This window comes from Pleurodeles waltl, chromosome 8 (genome assembly GCF_031143425.1).
Source record: "Pleurodeles waltl isolate 20211129_DDA chromosome 8, aPleWal1.hap1.20221129, whole genome shotgun sequence".
NCBI classification, from domain to species: domain Eukaryota; kingdom Metazoa; phylum Chordata; class Amphibia; order Caudata; family Salamandridae; genus Pleurodeles; species Pleurodeles waltl.
In genome coordinates, this window is record NC_090447.1 from 699,859,947 (window position 1) to 699,878,088 (window position 18,142).

General features: G+C 44.0%; 1 protein-coding gene across 3 annotated transcripts in view; it reads left to right on the forward strand.

The window, feature by feature from the left end:
* TFG (trafficking from ER to golgi regulator) overlaps window positions 1-18,142 on the forward strand; it is a 169,305-nt gene that overhangs the window by 69,686 nt on the left and 81,477 nt on the right. For all 3 annotated transcript variants that reach the window (XM_069204829.1, XM_069204830.1, XM_069204831.1), the window contains one exon: window positions 16,590-16,757. In XM_069204829.1, the coding sequence (XP_069060930.1) occupies window positions 16,590-16,757 (168 nt within the window). The remainder of the gene's footprint in view (window positions 1-16,589; window positions 16,758-18,142) is intronic.

Below are 18,142 nucleotides of genomic sequence, written 5' to 3' on the forward strand. Positions count from 1 at the left end.
TGCTGCAGATAGATCACAAATTAATGAGTTGGGCGTTGTCTCCATTCACCAAGTGGAATGTGTAATTGATGACCTGGAGGACTAGTGTTTCTGTTCTGCAGCCTTGCCTGAGCCCTGACTTGTTCTCGTCTAATTGGTCATTGTCTTGGTATGTTAAACTGCATTGTTGTACAGAGGTAGTGATCATCTGCTGAAAGCTTCAAACCCACCAATACAGTGTGGATTTGAACCCTCTGCTGTATGATTCATACTTAATGATATCATAAACTTGTTTGCACATTTGTTTTCAGCATACAGTGTTAAAATTCATTTCTCATACTAAGTGAACAAGGGGCTAGTAAAGCCTATTGCTGTGACCACTTCCAGTTAGAATAATTGCTTTCAGCTACGTCCTATTATGGAGAGTATATCACATGGTTGCAAATGTATTTTTATTTTTTTCTCTCATGCTACTCTTGGACAGTTAATCAGATTGCTCCAAGTAAAATCTTAAACTTCCACTTTGCACCACTTGTTTATGTGCTATATAAATCAATCACGAGCACTCGTATTCATCCAGAAATCAATGTATGCAGGTAACCTTATATTGTATGTGAGCAATTGGGTTGTTGGTTGACTGGGTTGTAAACCCTGGTCAAATGGCCAGTCCCTTGCAGCCTGAACCACAAACTCCCTAAATTAACCTGTGCTTAAACCTGGGCAGTGACTTAGTACAAAAAGCAGTCTGTATAAAGTATTTATGCAGCACACAAACAGTAATAAAGTGGAAACGTAACACAAGAAAAATCCAAACTAATTTTAAAGTATAGAGTACATTTTAATAAATTAGATTTTTTCCCTTTTTGTGTCAATCAGTAGAACTGGAGTTATTAATTTGTAATTTTTTAAGTGAAATCTATCACTTAAAGGTACGAGCCCCATCCGTGGACATGTAGTTGAGTGAGACTGGGTCGAAGTTGAAAGTTAAGGCTGACCACAAAGCCTTGTGATTGGGCCCGGTCAAAGGTTAAGTTCAGCAGGGGAAGGAGGCCAAAGGTGTCTAAAGGGAATGTTGTTGGATAGTCGTTGGTAGAATTTGCAGTTAAGTTTGTTGCGTTCGGACTTAGAGAACTGGACGTCAAAAAAAAACTCCAGCAAAATGAAGCAGAGGGCTGTAGCCAAAGACCGTTCCACAAAGTCAGATACCCCTTTGGCAAAGGACCTCTGAAACAGATTTTCTGCTGTGTGTGTGTGTGTTTTTTTTTTTTTTTTTTTTTTTTTTTTTTTTAAGTCAAGTCCTTTGTTTTGGAAAATGGCCATCTGGGCACCTTTTTAGAACCACAACCAGGGGTCCATGACTGGTGGGATACCTCTTGGAGGTTCAGGACTCACTCAGGCTGGTTCTAGGTGTGGGTTCAAGATGGTGGGAGCCTGTTGTCTGTCAGCAGGAGGCCAGAAAATTAGCCCTGCGAGTCATGTCTGGTACTTCTGGGTGCAGGTATGAATGCAGGGCTCAATAGCAGGGCTTGCCTCAGAGTTCAGTGCAGGCTCCAGGTAGGAAAGCAGTCCTTCCAGCTACAAAAGTAGTCTCCCAGAGTGGACAGAAGGTCACAGCAGCAGGCAGTCCTCCGAGACCTTCCGCAACTCAAGTAGTGAACTGAAGAGTGGATATGAACTATTTCTTTATTTGCCCTGGTACCATTCTTCTGGTAGGTAAGAAGTTTCTGGGAAGGTTCTTAAAAGTGCTTGGAATTTCCTGACTCCCCTGGCTTCATGCTGGATGCAGTGACAATACAGGGTTGTTAAGCCTATTGTGAGGAGACCAGACACAGCCCATTCAGGTGCAAGGGGGGGCTATTCCCTGTTACCCAGCCTCTCCCTGTCCCCAACCCGGCCACCCTCCTGCCAGTTGTGGACGATTGAGGCACTACTAAATCCTCTATTGTATGACTGCATTGGAAGAAATCACAAAGTCTGTCAGATACATCGAGGCATGTGACCCATGTCCGGCTAGGGGCACCAAATGGCAAGAAAATGCCAGCTTTCTAAAAGTGGCATTTTTTAAATTGGAATGAGAAATCCGACTTTTATTAAAGAGGGTTTATCATTTTAATTCCATATGTACCAAACATGACAAATCTGCTTCCTCTCAATTAGGAATTACAGGTTATTAAAGGTAATAAGAAATATCCAATGTTGTCCTATGGGAGGGGTAGTCTTCACAATAGTGAAAAATAAAATTAGGAGTTTTTACTACCAGAACATGTAAAATTTAAAAGTACATGTCCCACCTTTTATTTACACAGCACCCTACCTTGTGTGGTGGCTAGAGGTCTACCTTAGGGGTAATGTGTATGGAATAAAAGGGGGGTTTAAGGCTTGGCCTAAGGGTATAAATGCCAAGTTGATGGACATTGTTCACACTGGACATGTGTGAAGTGCGCCCTCGCCCTCCCTTATTGGCCATTTTTAGAGTGCCGTCTGCGCGCGCTCGTTGTCGTCTTTTCCTATTCGTTTTCTCTTTCTGTTCGGTTTCGCTTTTCTTTCTTTGGGAGTCACTGGGTACTGAAGTATCCTACTGTTACCTGCCTTTGTAAAGCAGCAGCGTGGACAACAATCTACATTTTCACATAATACGAATGATGACATTTTATTAGTGTTTAACCTTTCTTAACCTATTCTTTTTCTTGTCCACGCTGGACTCCTTCCAACGCCCCTCTCCCCCACAAGTACAACATGTGAATCAATAAGCGACATTCTGAAAATGCAAAGTGTTAATTAAATTATCGTAGCAGCCATGGCGCTTAGTTACTGTAGCCTAAAACCCTTTTTGGAACCCACAAACAGCACGAAGGGGGTTTTCACCAGAGTTCAGTGTCTGCTAGACCAATTAAAGATCACTGGCTTTTGCCAAACCGTATTTAACCAAAGTTCAAAGGAACTAGAGTGGTCAGGATTCATACCCACTGGCCCCTAAGAGAATACCCTCTGTATAGTTCTCAGGTGGTGGCGAGAGCTAAAAATAGTGTGATGCAGTAAATTCCATGGTGAGTAAACTATCACACTGGATGTACTGTCAGAAAAGATTACACTACATTAACTCACGCCTTAGCAGCAAATGCTGTGCTTTTTTTTTTTTTTTTTTTTTTTTTTTTTTTTCTTTAAATTAGTCTTCATAGCAGCTGATGAGGCCTTTCTTAAATAAGTTCTGTTGGCGGGTTTTTCAGCTTATTGAGGCCCAGGCACAATCATACTTGTTTATTAGGGCATGAGCTGATGCGGCTCACTTAAGTCTGGCAGTTTTACATGTCCTGGGCAAGGCTTATTGCCTCGGACTGGAGGCGCAGCTCTGGATCAGCAATTTAATCTTTTTCGCACATCATCTGAGTGCCACTTTTGCTGGAGCTGTGCGATCCCCATGCCCACTGGAAGCTGTCATATGCTCCTCGCTTAACCTAAACTGGCAGAAGCTCATCTAAACACAAGCTTAAAGACAAAGCCCGAGCACCCTCTTTCAGACGATTAACTCGGGGTAAAATATAATCTGTAGCTCGGATCCTCGATATTTACCCGGCTCGCATCACCTTATTTTGTCTATCCTAGCAAACATTTGGCGGACTGGGTTGGAATGCAACTCGGAAACCCGCTGATTCGCAAATGGCTCTTTGTTTGATTACTGCAGATGACAAAACGGTCGCAGAACTGCACCTTCCCGACCATTGAAAACTGCAAAAGTGGGATATCGTTGCACTTGCTCATCATTCAAACATACTTCTCGGGTGTATTTTTTTTCTTTTTCTTCTAAGCCTCTTAACGCCGAACTTTTTCGGTCTTTTATTCTGTGTAATTCTTACATTGTACTCTGCTGCCCCCATGTGGAAATGAACAATTGCACAGTAACTGTAAAAGACGTATTTTGTTAACATTTTAGTACTGTTGTATTCCACATTAATGCTTATTTCTTTAACTCGGATTTTAAACTATATCTACATTACATCTCCCAGACTTGAAACCATGAAACCTAGCTCTTACCAACAGCTGAAGATCTACTCTTCCACCTATATTTTAGCTTCAAAACAATTATACAAACCATAGTTACTGGTGGTGACTCCCTTAGCAAACTTCACGTCACACTGCCACAATTACGCCCACTATCTAGAACACCGCCCCCTTACACAAGCGTCGACAGTTTACCTGCATTACACTGTAAGCCCAGTTTCACATTGCCTTTTTCTCTTTCTTTCAACTCTACCCAGTTAACGTTTCACTTTCTCCTTCCTTTCCCCATTTTATTCCTCTCCTTTTAGTTTTGTGAACTGTATTGGATACCTGTCCCCCTTTCTACCCCTTGTACTCCCTCTATTTCCTTATTCGTTCTTCAACCTTACACTCAATCGACATGTATCTCCTTTTCTACACCTCAAACTCGCTTTCTCCACTTTTTCCTCTTCTACTTTGCACCTTCCATTTCACATTCTTTTTTTCCTTCTCTCCTACACGTGCTCACACAAACTTATCACTATTTTCACCACTCAAGATCTACGGATCCTGCCCATCTACCAGAGCTATAGACGCCACCGAAAAGTGTCTAGTAAATGCACTTTCAACAGTTCAACACGCACAGTTCTTATTTCAGACTTTAGACCCACGGATACTATGCAGATCTATAACTATCACAGAGACATGGTTCCGAGTCAACACTGAAATGACGATAAACACAACCTTGAAACCAAACTTCCATGCTCTATGCTGCAACAGATAGAGTAAAGGAGAAGTAGAAACTGTCATTTACAACTCCTAGTACAGGTTCACCGAACTTCTGGACTCTGTCCAACTCTTCTAAGCGAACTGCAGTAAATCCTCAAAATTGTCTGCTTTCATAACCGTTCTCTGCCAACCATCAAAACACTGTTCTAACCTCCTGTCAGAATTTCACAACTTTTGGGACCATTTACAAGATACTGGGGGGGAAAAAAAATCATTAGTCGGCGACTTCAGCATTCAAATGGACATAATTATTCCACTCACGAAAGACTTCCTTTTACTAATCGACTCCCTCAGCTTTACCCAACGTTGCCAAAGTCAACCCGCCAGTCCTGGCACCGAATCACCTTCGTTCTAGAGCGCACTCTACCCTCTGCAAACCCCTCACTCCACTTTTTTTTTTTTTTTGAGGGGGGGTGGCAACGACACACTAAGACTTTCTATTCTCCCCCCCCCCCCCCCCCCACAACCAACTTACTCAGTACATTTAGAGGGGAAAACTACATGAAGATTCATTCAAATGCTGTCTTCAGTGTCATACACATTTCTAAGCAATTAGACAACTAAAGCCACCCTGAAAGTATCACAAACCAATTTTACTTAAAATACTAAATGATTCTTGATCACCTAGCACTACTAAAGCCTCTAAGAAAAACAACGCACCCAAATCCTGGGACAATACCTCACTCCACTTAAACAAGAAGGCTTGAATGACACCGTGTGGTATCGAGATCTGCTGTCAGCAAGCCGGACATCAGCTCAGTATAGAATTGTTGTTGAAGATTCTATGGGATGTGTATGGTTGAAAAGGAGAAGAGCGGCCAACGGGAGAGTGGAATGGCTGAGCTGTTCTTCCAAGGTTCACCTAATAAATCTTCATATTTCTGATGGATACAACTACCTGTGGATTCCTCACCTTATGAATTCGATCCTTGCATCAGCATCTGACGGAAAGTCTTCTTCCTAGCTGTCTACGTCGATGAGGACATCATAATGGCACGGCTCCGCGTGACTCCGTCTGACGTCAGTGTGCCAATAAGAGGTCCCCGTCGGCGTACTAACGTCAGTTTTTCCTTTTTCCGTGCATTCGACTTCAACGGTTTTTCTTCCTGGCCCGTTGGTTACTGTAGCGATCTCTTGATGTTACAATGTCGCCTCCGAAGAAGTCCGGGTTTAGGCCGTGTAGGGAATGCAGGGGTCGAGGGGTCGGATGTCAGTGACCCCCCCCCCCCCCCCCCCTATTCGGATTGTATTTGGTGTTTGAGCTCTGAGCATGATGTGGAAGGTTGTTCTTCGTGCCAGAGCATGAATCTGAAAGCTCTGAAGGAACGAGAATGGAAGCACACGAGAAGAAGGAACACAAGGTTTCTTCCCATGCTTCTTCCAAAAAACATAAGAAGCGGCGTCATGACTCTGCGCCGATCGAGGAGTCATTCGAGGTCGAGGTCTTGTTCGTCACGGCGCCAGAAGACGTGGGAAATGAGTCCTACGATCACGCCTCAGTCAGAGTCCGGGGTTGTCACCGGCGCCTTCAGTCGGAGGTCCCTCAAGGTAGTCCTCGCTTCTCACCGGCGCCGAGGGATCCTGATGTTCCCCAGACGTCTACACAGCAGTACCCAGCGTTCACGACTCCAGGGACGGATCCGGTCGCATTTTTTAATGCGATGTATGCCGTGTTTCAAGCCATGGTCCCTGCTGGTGCACCGGCGGGTCCCACAGGGCCATTGGCATTCAGTTTGGGCTCGCCGGCATCGTACGGGGCTGCCCCATTCATGCCCTTCTGCCCTTCAGAGCCTGGTGGTCCGGTGCCGGGGGTTCCCCTGGCAGGAGTCCTTCGCCTGGGACTGTGGATCCGTCGGCTTCTCGTCCGACTCCTTCTCCGCGCCATCCGGCGTCATTGGTGGCCTCATCCAGACTGGCTCCATCTCCTTCTGCACATTCGGTGTCGGATGTCATCTGCCGACTTCAGGCCGGTTGAATCCGGGAGCCTTCCGGAACCAATTCAAGGTCTGAGATCATCAGCGTCGATGGAGTCCTTGTCGACGCCGGCTCTGGAAACGCATTTAAGATCTCGAAGGAAGGCGTTGAGGCTTCTGGAGGAAGAGGAATACAGAAGGCTTGAGGAAGGTGAGATAGAGCCTTCTGATTTCCAAGGACTTGCCACTGCAAGTGGTTTGGATACTTCCCCGGAGTGGGACATTGCTTCTCCGGGGGAGTTTACTGAGGAGGCCTCCTCTTACCATGCTGTGGTGAGGAAGGCGGCTGACTATCTGGATTTGCCTTTGTCCTTGGCAGAAGTCAAGACTAACCTGCTCACAGAGGTTCTTCATCCTTCTTCCTCCAGTGCTGACCCCTTGTTACCTTTTAATGAGGCGTTGACTGAGCCTATTATGGACCTGTGGAAAAAGCTGGTGACATCTCCTGCGGTGAACAGGGCAGTGGCAAGAAGGCATAGGAGTGCCCCAGGAGATCCATCATTTCTATCTCGTCACCCGACTCCGGAGAGTTTGGTGGTTCAAGCATCATGTTCTGCAAAATCTGCCCCCGGTACATTCCCTGGTGTTCCAACAGACAGAATCCAAGAGGATGGAGCAATCCTCGAATAATTTTCTCCTCTTGCGGCATGGCCCTGAAAGCTACCAATTCCACCTGTGTGCTAGGCAGATACATTCATGCCCTAATGGACTCTGCGAAGGAGATGGCAAAAGATCTGCCACAGGAAGTGCGAAAATCTTTTGGGGCCCTTTTCTTGGATGCACAAGCGGCTGCACAGCAGATTATTCAATCTGGCCTGGATACTACGGATTCTGTAGCCAGGGCCATGGGAACATCGGTGGCTATGAGAAGGCATGTCTGGCTAAGGTCTTCAGGTTTCTCGTCGGATGTACAATACACTTTAATGGACCTTCCATTTGATGGGGAAAAGCTGTTTGGGGACAAGGCAGACTCTGCCCTTGAACGGTTTAAGGACTGACGGGCTACAGCTAAGTCCCTGGGTTTTCAGACCCCTTCTGCTACATTGTACAGGCCTTTTCGTAGGTTTCAAGGGTTTGCTAGAGGTTCTGCCTTTCGTAGGTCTCAATCTTATGCCCAACACCCTGCCAACCTGCCCTATTGTGCCTTCAGAGGGCGAGGTAGGGGCAGGGCTAGAGGTCCAGCCCAGCAGCTCTCTTCTTCATCCTCCTCAGGTGGACAGTAGCAGAAGCAGCCCTAGTTTCCCCTCTATCAGTCACACTTCTCCTGTAGAAGGAAGATTGTCTTTTTCTGCAGCAATGGAGGTCAATTACAACAGACTCGTGGGTGCTAGGAATTGTGGAAAAGGGTTATGCTCTTCCCCTTTCAGGAGTTCCCTCCTCCCTTCGCTCCCCGTCCATCCTTTTGTTCAGAAGAACATCTTCTGTTGCAACAGGAGGCTGTAGTCATGTTGGCAAAGGGTGCTATAGAGTTGGTACTGTTGCAGGAAAGGGGTCAGGGGTGTTATTCAAGGTATTTCCTGATTCCCAAAGTGGACGGTCGTCTAAGGCCGATCCTAGACTTGAGGATTTTGAATTTGTTCCTCAAGCAGGAAAAATTCTAAATGCTGACCCTAGCGCAGGTGCTGCTGGCGTTGAACGAAGGAGACTGGATGGTGTCTGTCGACTTGCAGGACGCGTACTTTCATGTTCCCATAGTCAAGTCGCACAGGAAGTATCTCCGTTTTGTGGTCGGATCGCAGCATTACCAGTTTGCGGTCCTCCCGTTTGGTCTTACTTCAGAACCCCGGGTCTTCACAAAGGTGATGGCAGTTGTTGCAGCACATCTCAGAAAGAGGGAGGTAGCTGTTTTTCCCTACCTGGACGATTGGTTGATCAAAGCCAAGTCTCCAGAGATTGTCTCATCTGCGAATGACACCGCAGTTGTTGTTCGATCTGGGTTTTTCAGTGAACGTACCCAAGTCTCACTTGGAGCCCTCTCAATCCCTCCTGTTCATAGGGGCAGTATTGGACACGACAAGGTTTCGGGCCTACCCCCCGCCTCAGCGGGTGCGGGACATTCAGGCACTGATTCCTTTGTTTCAAAGAGGAGCAGCAGTTCCAGTCCTCAAAGTCTTACGCCTGCTAGGTCTGTTTGCTTCTTGCATTCTGTTGGTCACTCATGCTCGCTGGCATATGAGGGCTCTTCAGTGGTGTCTCCGCAGACAGTAGTTCCAGCACAAGGGGGATCTCAGGGATTCAATAAAGATCTCCAGGGACGCTGTAGCGGATCTTCATTGGTGGACAGTGGACGGCAACCTTTCCCAAGGGAAACCGTTTTCACTACCACCTCCGGTGGCCACAGTGATATCTGATGCTTCTACTCTAGGGTGGGGAGCTCATCTGGGGGTTGTTGGTCTCCAGTGGAACAGATGTTGCATATCAATTTGTTGGAATTGCGGGCTGTACGTTTGGCGCTCAAGGCCTTCCTCCCTTCCCTTCGCGGTCAGTCAGTTCAGATCCTGACGGACAACACTACCGCGATGTGGTATATAAACAAGCAAGGAGGAGTGGGGTCGTATCTTCTTTGCCGAGAAGCCCTACGACTCTGGTCCTGGGCTCAGGACCATCGGATTTGCTTGATGGCAAATCATTTGGCCGGAGTGTTGACTGTACGTGCGGACGTTCTCAGTTGTCACTTCTCATTAGATCACGAGTGGCATCTCCATTCGGATTTAGTCCTCCACATCTTCGAGATGTGGGGTACTCCTCAGGTGGATTTATTTGCCACTCGGGAGAAAGCACATTGCCTGTTATTCGGCAGCCTCCAGTATCCAAAGCAAGGGGCGTTGGGGGACACGTTTCAGATGTCCTGGAACGGCCAGTTGCTTTACGCATTCCCCCCCCCCCCCCCCAATACCCTTGATTCCTCGGGTTTTGAGGAAGGTTCGTGAAGACCGGGCCCAAGTCATATTGGTAGCACCGGACTGGCCGAGAAGGGTATGGTATACAGACCTACTTCAACTCTCTCAGTGCCCTCTGCTCAGTCTCCCACTCAGGGCAGATCTCCTCTCTCAATCGCAGGGGCAGGTTCTACACCCCCACCTCCAGAGCCTGCACCTTCATGCCTGGAGATTGAACGCGGCAACCTGAGTTCTTTTTCTCTCCCACCGGATGTAGTGGATGTTATACTATCGTCCAGGCGACACTCCACTAAGTCTATTTATGCCGGAAGGTGGGCAACATTTGTGTTGTGGTGTGGAGAGAACTAAAAAGATCCTTTAAAGGCCCATCTTTCAGATGTACTTTTGTTTGTTCTCAGTTTGGCGAAGAAAAGCTGTGTTATAGCTACAGTTAAGGGTTATTTGGCAGCTCTGTCGGCGTTTCTTTGCCTTCTGGATCAGCCATCTTTATTCAAGTCTCCCATTGTACATAGTTTCCTTAAGGGTTTGGTGAATAGCTTTCCTCCCACTCCTTTTCACATGCCTCAGTGGGACTTAAATCTTGTTTTAACATTTTTTTAATGGGTTCGCCTTTCGAGCCCATGCATTCATGTCCATTGAGATATTTAGCCTTCAAGACTGTTTTCTTGATCGCGATTACTTCTGCTAGGAGGATTGGTGAGCTTCAGACGCTCTCCGTTAAGCCTCCTTTCACTGTGTTTTTCCCTGATAAAGTGGTTCTAAAAACCAGGGCTGCTTTTCTGCCGCAAGTTGTCACCCCTTTTCATTTAGGGCAGAATATCACTCTTCCTGCTTTTTACCCTCCTCCCCACCCGTCTAAAGAAGAAGAGAGACTCCATAGGTTGGATCCTAAGAGGGCCCTGAGTTTTTATCTCGAAAGAACTAAAGACTTTCGTTTGGATGAGCAACTGTTTGTTGGGTATGCTGGTCATCAAAAAGGCAGAGCTGTACAAAAAAGGACACTCTCCAGGTGGGTCACTCTTTGGCAAAAAAGGTCCCTCCTGAAGGTATCAGGGCCCACTCTACTAGGGCTAAATCCACATCCTCTGCTTTGGCGAGGGGAGTTCCATTGATAGATATATGTAAAGCGGCAACTTGGGCGTTCCTCCATACTTTCGTGAAACATTACTGTTTAGACTCTGAGATGAGAAGGGACGGTCACTTTGCTCGCTCAGTATTGCAAGATTTCTTAGTGTAATCAGGTGGGCACCCACCACAGAGTGCGGTACTGCTTGGGACTCTATTCATAAGGTGAGGAATCCACAGGTAGTTGTAGCCATCAGAAGAACAAGTTACTTACCTTCGGTAACGCTTTTTTCTGGTGGATACACTGACTACCTGTGGATTCCTCACGGTCCCTCCCGCCTCCCTGTTGGCTGCCTGGTTACACTCTTATCTTGCAGTATTTAGATATATTTATATATATGTATATATAAATATTATGTATGTATGTGTGTATATGTATGTGTATATATGTATGTATGTATATATATATATATATATATCTCTATTTATTTTGTATATTTATGTATCCCAGCTCTCAATAAGAATGGATTATTTAAATGATCAAGGTTTTTGTGTGTGTATATCTTTCTATATTATTTATCAACTTTCATGGTCGGTTTACTCCTATTTGCTTTAAAGGCACAAAAAAAGTGAGGTGAAACTGACGTTAGTACGGGGACCTCTTATTGGCACGCTGACGTCAGACGGAGTCACGCGGAGCCGTGCCATTATGACGTCCTCGTCGACGTAGACAGCTAGGAAGAAGACTTTCCGTCGGATGCTGGCACAAGGATCGAATTCATAAGGTGAGAAATCCACAGGTAGTCCGTGTATCCACCAGAAAAAGCGTTACCGAAGGTAAGTAACTTGTTCATTAAACTTACCCAATAGCTTGAATATTATTTTGTATTCAACACTGGCGATGAGGGTCAATGATCATGTAAGGATAAGGACAGCTCGACATCTTTGAAGAGGAGAGGGAGAAACACGGCCCTGGAAATCGGAAAATCTCCTCTGAGTGTTTACTAGTTGAATCAATCTTCTGTAGTACGTGGCGAGTTCAGATTTTTCTAGCTGACTCATTTTGGAAATATATACTTAACTAATTTAACTGTTTTTGACAGTGTTTGCCAGACTCTCTCTCTGCTCATAAGTTTCCTCAAACTGGAAGGATTAACACTGGGGCACATCAGTGGTACTTTTGAAGTTTGTAAGAATGTGTAAAGCTGCATCTATTTGCCAGCTAATTAACTTATAATTACTCTTGCGGGTCGCTTCTGATACGCTTGCGCTGCTCATCGTGGTCACAGAACCTCCTCCAGGCTCCTTTCATTTGCAGAAGGCTCACATTTGGAAGTTTCTGCTGCTGCATTGGTGTCAATAGCTTTGAAAGGAAACGGGAAGCCTTGAGCACGGACACGTTGTGTGGTGGCAGGAGCGTTGCCGGAATACTAGGTTTGTGGTGTGTTACAGTGGAGACGTCTGGCCTGTTTCCAAGATCTGGTTAAAGACGTAATTGTGGTGATTTAAAATGGTGTATTGCTGATGCGCACAGCTAAATGTTTGAAAAAAAAAAAATAGTGCCTTGTGTCTTCATAGGTTAAATCGCTGATGCGCACAGCATACGTATTGCTCAAACGCATCAAACTGCTTTGGGGGGAGGCAAATTGCTGACTTGCACAGCATTTACAGTCCAACAGAACTACAGCGAGTATAACAATACTAGTACATTGCATACGATCTGTTTTTTGCAAGCGGCACATTGCTGATGTGCACAGCATGGACAATAAAACGGAACAATAGCAAGAATAACTTAACCAGTACAGTAATGCCTCAAAATTAAGTATACCCGTGTGTAAGAATTGACGTCAGATCTGTGCATCATGGATATGAACAGCAGCAGCTACATTTACATTTTACTGTGTGTGCTGGAGTATAGTCTATGCATTTTGTTTCTGCATAGGTAATTGCAGTTGGTCTTCTAGCATTATGCAGAACTTTAGAGCATCTCCAGGTTTCTTGTCTAGCCCTGGAGAGCCTCTCATTAAATGGGTCAAATGGAAAAAGGTGTTTGAGCGCTATGCAAGGGTGTGTGGTACTTTGTTGAATGCTGAAAGGAGGACACCGTTTTTACTTCATTGCTTTGGTACAGAAGGGCAAGAAGTGTGCCATCACCTTTCTGATGTGCTGGATAATGAAGCTGTTGATCCTAATCAGTTTGAAACATATCCAAAGTAAGCACCATTTTAGAGACGCTACTCTTTTGGTAAGAGTACAGAAAGGAGACCTCTATAGAAAACTATGTGACAAAACTTAGACAATTGTCATCCTCCTGTAACATCGGACCATTGTTGGATGAAAAGAATCGGGTATCCATTCATGTTAGGCTATCACATTGTGAAAGTGCAAGAAGAATTATGGTTCAGAGATGAGCCTACCCTAGATGAAGTGTTACTAATTGTTTAAAAAAAGAAATAAAAATAGAGCATTCCCTGAAATGTGTGGAAGTGATATCCTGCTGCACCTAGCCACTTACACTTCAGTTTTGATTTCTTAGGACTAATCTCTGCAAAACAAGATCTAAAGAGGATCACAAATTAGACTATTTGGATCATTATTAGATGCATTAAAAAGCATTGCAGCCTTAGTCAAAGATTTTCTGCATTGCCACTGCTCCCCTAAAGATAAGTCACTTCCCTGACACTACACCATTGTCTTACCCACCCCTCCCCCACTGAGAAAAGCAATTAGATGCCTTCAGTCCAGGCAACTACCAACACATCTCAACACACCCTTTCCTGGTAAGATTACTGAAGAGGTAGCCAACCAATTGCAGTATTGCGTATAATTCGCCAATCTGCTTGTTGATGTGCAGTCTGGTTTCTGCTGGCTAAGTGGTACTGACACCACAGTGATGGACATCAGAGAAAGCTCTAATCTCAAGTCACCAAAATCACCTGGTGGATCTCGTTCTACTGAACTGATTGACTGCAGACTAAATCACAAAACACTCCTAAACCACATGAAACTCTGCCTTAACATTACAAGAAAAGCTTGGGAATGGTTGACATCTTTCCTACGTGAATGAAAACAGCAAATACAATTTGATCTACAGGTCTTGGAATCCTGTATCCTGCTAAGTGGGGTCCCCAACGGTCAATCCGCTCCCAGCACCTTTTCAACTTTTGCTTGTGCCCTCTAACCCACCTGATAAAGCTGAAAGGCCGTACATGCCAGTTATATGCAGATGAGACACAACTATGGTAGACCTATCAACAACCCAGACAGATGCACTAGCAAAACACCTTTCTTGGTCAAACTGTGGATGAGTCTCAGTGGCCTTTGCATAAGCGATATAAGAGAAATCCTAATTCTGAATAACAAATCCCCTCTTTCAGATATCTTTTGACCTTCCTCACGAGACCAACCACCTCAGCCAGTAGACCTGATGGATAGCCTTCTAGCTTTTTTCGACTAACGACTATCTTTCAGTGCTCAAATTCAAATGACCATCACATCCAGTAACTACCACTTATGCCATCTAAAATTAGCCCTGTTCTAACCATCTGACACAGAAAAACACCGGTCTAAGAAGTTGTCCTATCATGACTATACTATTGCATTGCAATACACCAAAATATCCCAAGCAAGAACATAGCAAAATCTCAACATGTTTAAAATTGAAGTTGAAGGATCATTTTCAGACTGCAGAAAATTGACTGTATTTTGTCCTTAAGGCACAGCTATCTTGGCTAACTGTTGAACACCAAATGCAACACCAAGTACTCTTATGTTGAAAGCCATCAACATACAAGTTCCTGGGTATGTATCGGACCTCTTCAACTTCCATCAAACATCAACATGGCTACGTTTCACCTTTGAGCGCAAACTGAGCATCCCAAAATGGAGACTAGCAAGGTTCAGAGGCCAAACCCTAAAACAGCTTTCTCATAGAAATCAGATAACCGAATGCCCATACTGCCTTAATCTCTCTAAAACAACTGCTACTCTCGAGGCCAATATTCATCAATGCTGCTGCAGAAATCCAACTAGAAATAGAATACCATCATGTACCGATCAATCTCATGATCCCCTTCCCGCCATCGGTATGTATCGACACTCCTGTCATTCCCCATATACATTCCACCTTTACTGTAGTTAGTTTTTAGCCTGCTACCTTAAACTTTCTTCCTTCAAATTTGTGCTGCGCTTAGAAGATGGGTCCTAATTTACTGTACACTAAAATGTTAATAAACAAAACTACATTTGTTACATACTGATTCAGAGAGCTTAAGAATATAGAGCATGTGATCAATGGATCTGGTGAACACGGGGCCACCATAGCTTGTGTTTGTCGCAGAAGCAAGGAGACTTTAAGCAACTGTCTAAACCAAAGGCAAACTTGTTGGTCAACCTTTTTACAAGAGGCTGTGGTAAAGAAAGTAAACCTCTGGTCGGCTTCATCCCCTGCCAAAGAAATCGACACAGAATGGCTGTGTATTGCACCCCCTCGGACCTTCTTCCCTCCCCCCTCCTAACAACTTTGCCAACGCCCAACAATGTGTGGGAGCTGTAGGACGAAGGTTTTATTTCCGAGTGGCTAAATTAACTTTATAGTCCTGTGTACGGAATACTGTGGCACTTTACATTGGTCTCAAGCATGCATTCGCCAGCTAAAACCTCCCAGTTGGGGCATGTCTTCCTTGTTTAATTGGAAAGGTTTATTTGCAACATCAGAAGGTTCTGATCGAGATGCCTTTTTGGTAAAAAAAGGATACAGGCTAGAGGAGATTTTTGCCTGATATAGTTCGCCTATGAGTTTATCCTCCCCAGATTCATAACTAATTCATAACTAATTCATAACTAATTCATAACTAATTCATAACTAATTCATAACTAATTCATAACTAATTCATAACTAATCCAGTTGGCAGCATAGTTGAGAGCAAAATGGATGGAAGATGGCTCCTGGACTGACAGTTTCTGACTTGGAGCATGCTCTGCTCACCTTAAACAGCTAAACTGGCACCTAACCTTTTCTATGTTATTAGGTTTAAAAAAAAAAAAACGAATTGTTAAAACGTGTTTTTTTTTTTTTTTTTTTATGGATCTAGCAATTATACCTTAGCTGAAGAATTATTGTTGGAGGTAAATGTGTGTGGTGTGTTTTTTTTTTTTTTTTTTTTTTTTTTTTTTTTTAATAATATATTTCAATACTTGGAGACTTTGAGATTGGGTACAAACATTTTTATATCTGAAGTAGAGGTGCGCAGGACAAGTGTGTAGGCAACTCAGACGTGGCCAGCATTGTGTATAAAGCAACTCCTAAAATTGCATCAGAGATGCAGGCTAGCCAATGCTTCCTGCGGAGGAATCACCTAATTGTGTTTTTTTTTTTTTTTTTCTCCCCAATTTGCTTTGTGACGCCTTGAAGATTTACTCAGGTGTTCGTTTTACACATGGGGAAACTGTATGTGTATGTGTATGTATGTGTGTATATATATATATATATATATATATATATATATATATATATATTTTTTTTTTTTTCCCCATGTATCATTTATCTCATTGAAATCCAAACACTGTTACAGCCAACACTGGTTTCTTGGTATCTGCTGCTTCCTTGGGGGTCTCAAAATTTTTATTAACTGATTTCCACCCCCTTTCTGTGATTAATATTCCATCAAATGCAAAATCGCATAAGAACATATGAACACTGAGTACTATTCTGTCAATGAGAAAGCCATAGACTAGAATAGTAAGCGCTATGTACACGTGCACACGCCATGTCAGTGTTATACAAGGATCTGTTTTTTTTTTCTTTAAAAATAAATTTGTGTTATTTGCCATATGAATAGCGCTCAGAAATGTTGATATTAAATTAACACAAACCAATAAACGCATCTTGTACTTCACTTGACAGATGAGGTGGAGGGTAGAGAAGAAAAGCCAACTGCACCTGACTCTACTGTTAAACAATCTACTCAAGTTATAGCAGCAAGTATGTCTGCTTTTGATCCCTTAAAAAATCCAGATGAAATCAGCAAAAATGTCATGTCCTCATTTGGACTTGCAGAAGACCAGGTATCAGGTAAGCTATTCTATGCATTACTCCCTTTAACCTTCCTTTTAACTTTTTCCTTAATACAATACATTGCTGTCTTTATTCCAAGTCTTTTAGTCTTCAGGTGGCTGCATTCAGCGCCAACCTCACTAGTTCATCATCTGGATTTTGAAATTTATGTAAAATAGATTTGTCTGCTGAAGGTAATATAATTGAATGCACAAATTCACTAACTACATTTGTAATTCATTGTTATAAATGCTCGTCTGGTGGTGGTAATTAACATCACAGATGTTTATGCGCTTTGGTGAGGTAGCACGTTGTACAGTCAAGCTAATTTAGTGAGTTTAGCTTGGAAAAAGGTGGGGGTTTCGATCATGCTATTTATCTCTGTTCTGTTACGGGGGGCTAAATAATGGTGTTGCACAAGTAATTGCTAATTAACATGAACAATTTGGGAGGTACTAAAACGTACCGTAAGCTGGCGAATTGGATGAGGTATTGGCAGAATTATATAACTTATTGTGTGTTTTTTTTTGTTTTTTGTTTTTTGTTTGTTGTTGTTGTGGTGGTGGGGGGGGGGTTATCTACTCCCGAATTTGTTTAAATGAATATTTTGGTGTTGCTGCTGGTTGCTTATTCCACACGATTTCAGCCAAGCGAGAGCACAGGGTCACACACACGCAAGACCAGAAAAACAAACCTGGAACAACTGTGTCTTGCACCTTGGGAAACCCATCCTCAGATGTTTGAGCACTAGTTATCTGGATGAGTTTTGGATGGTGAGGCTTGCAACAATGCCTCTACTTTTGTCTACCTAGAATACACTTTGTAGGTCAAACATAGTGTGGTCACAATCTCTGACCCATGCAGTAGGCACACCCACACTGGGGTGAAGTTACTATCAGGAGAAGTGTGGGAACATTGAATGGCTCTGGGTACTAAAATGCATTGATGCATTAGTCTTCATGCAGTGTAGATCACTGTGGATTTCTCTTTGCCTCTACTTTTCAGGAATGTCTGTTTGAAAGGTTCCCTTGAGTTTCGGTCAACCCTGCATCCAAACACAGCAGACAGATCCAGACTATAGTCCCCCCTCCCCCCCCCCCCCCCCCCCCCCCAAATCAAAACATTACCTAGAGTGTAAAACCCTCCTCAGACCCATGGAAAATCTACCCACCATGGTAACTCTCCTCTCAGACGTAGAAGAACACACATTTGCATGGTGCCATGGGAGCGATATGTTCCTCTGTGAGGAAGACTGTTTTGTGGGAAACAATGTTCAAACACTTAACTATGCCTTAGTGCATTGCCACAGCCAGCCAGTCGGGGCAAGGGTAATGTTTCACTCAGCAGTAGAGACTTTCTGACCAGTAAATATTATGTAATCTCGGTTTGGTTAATTAGTGCCT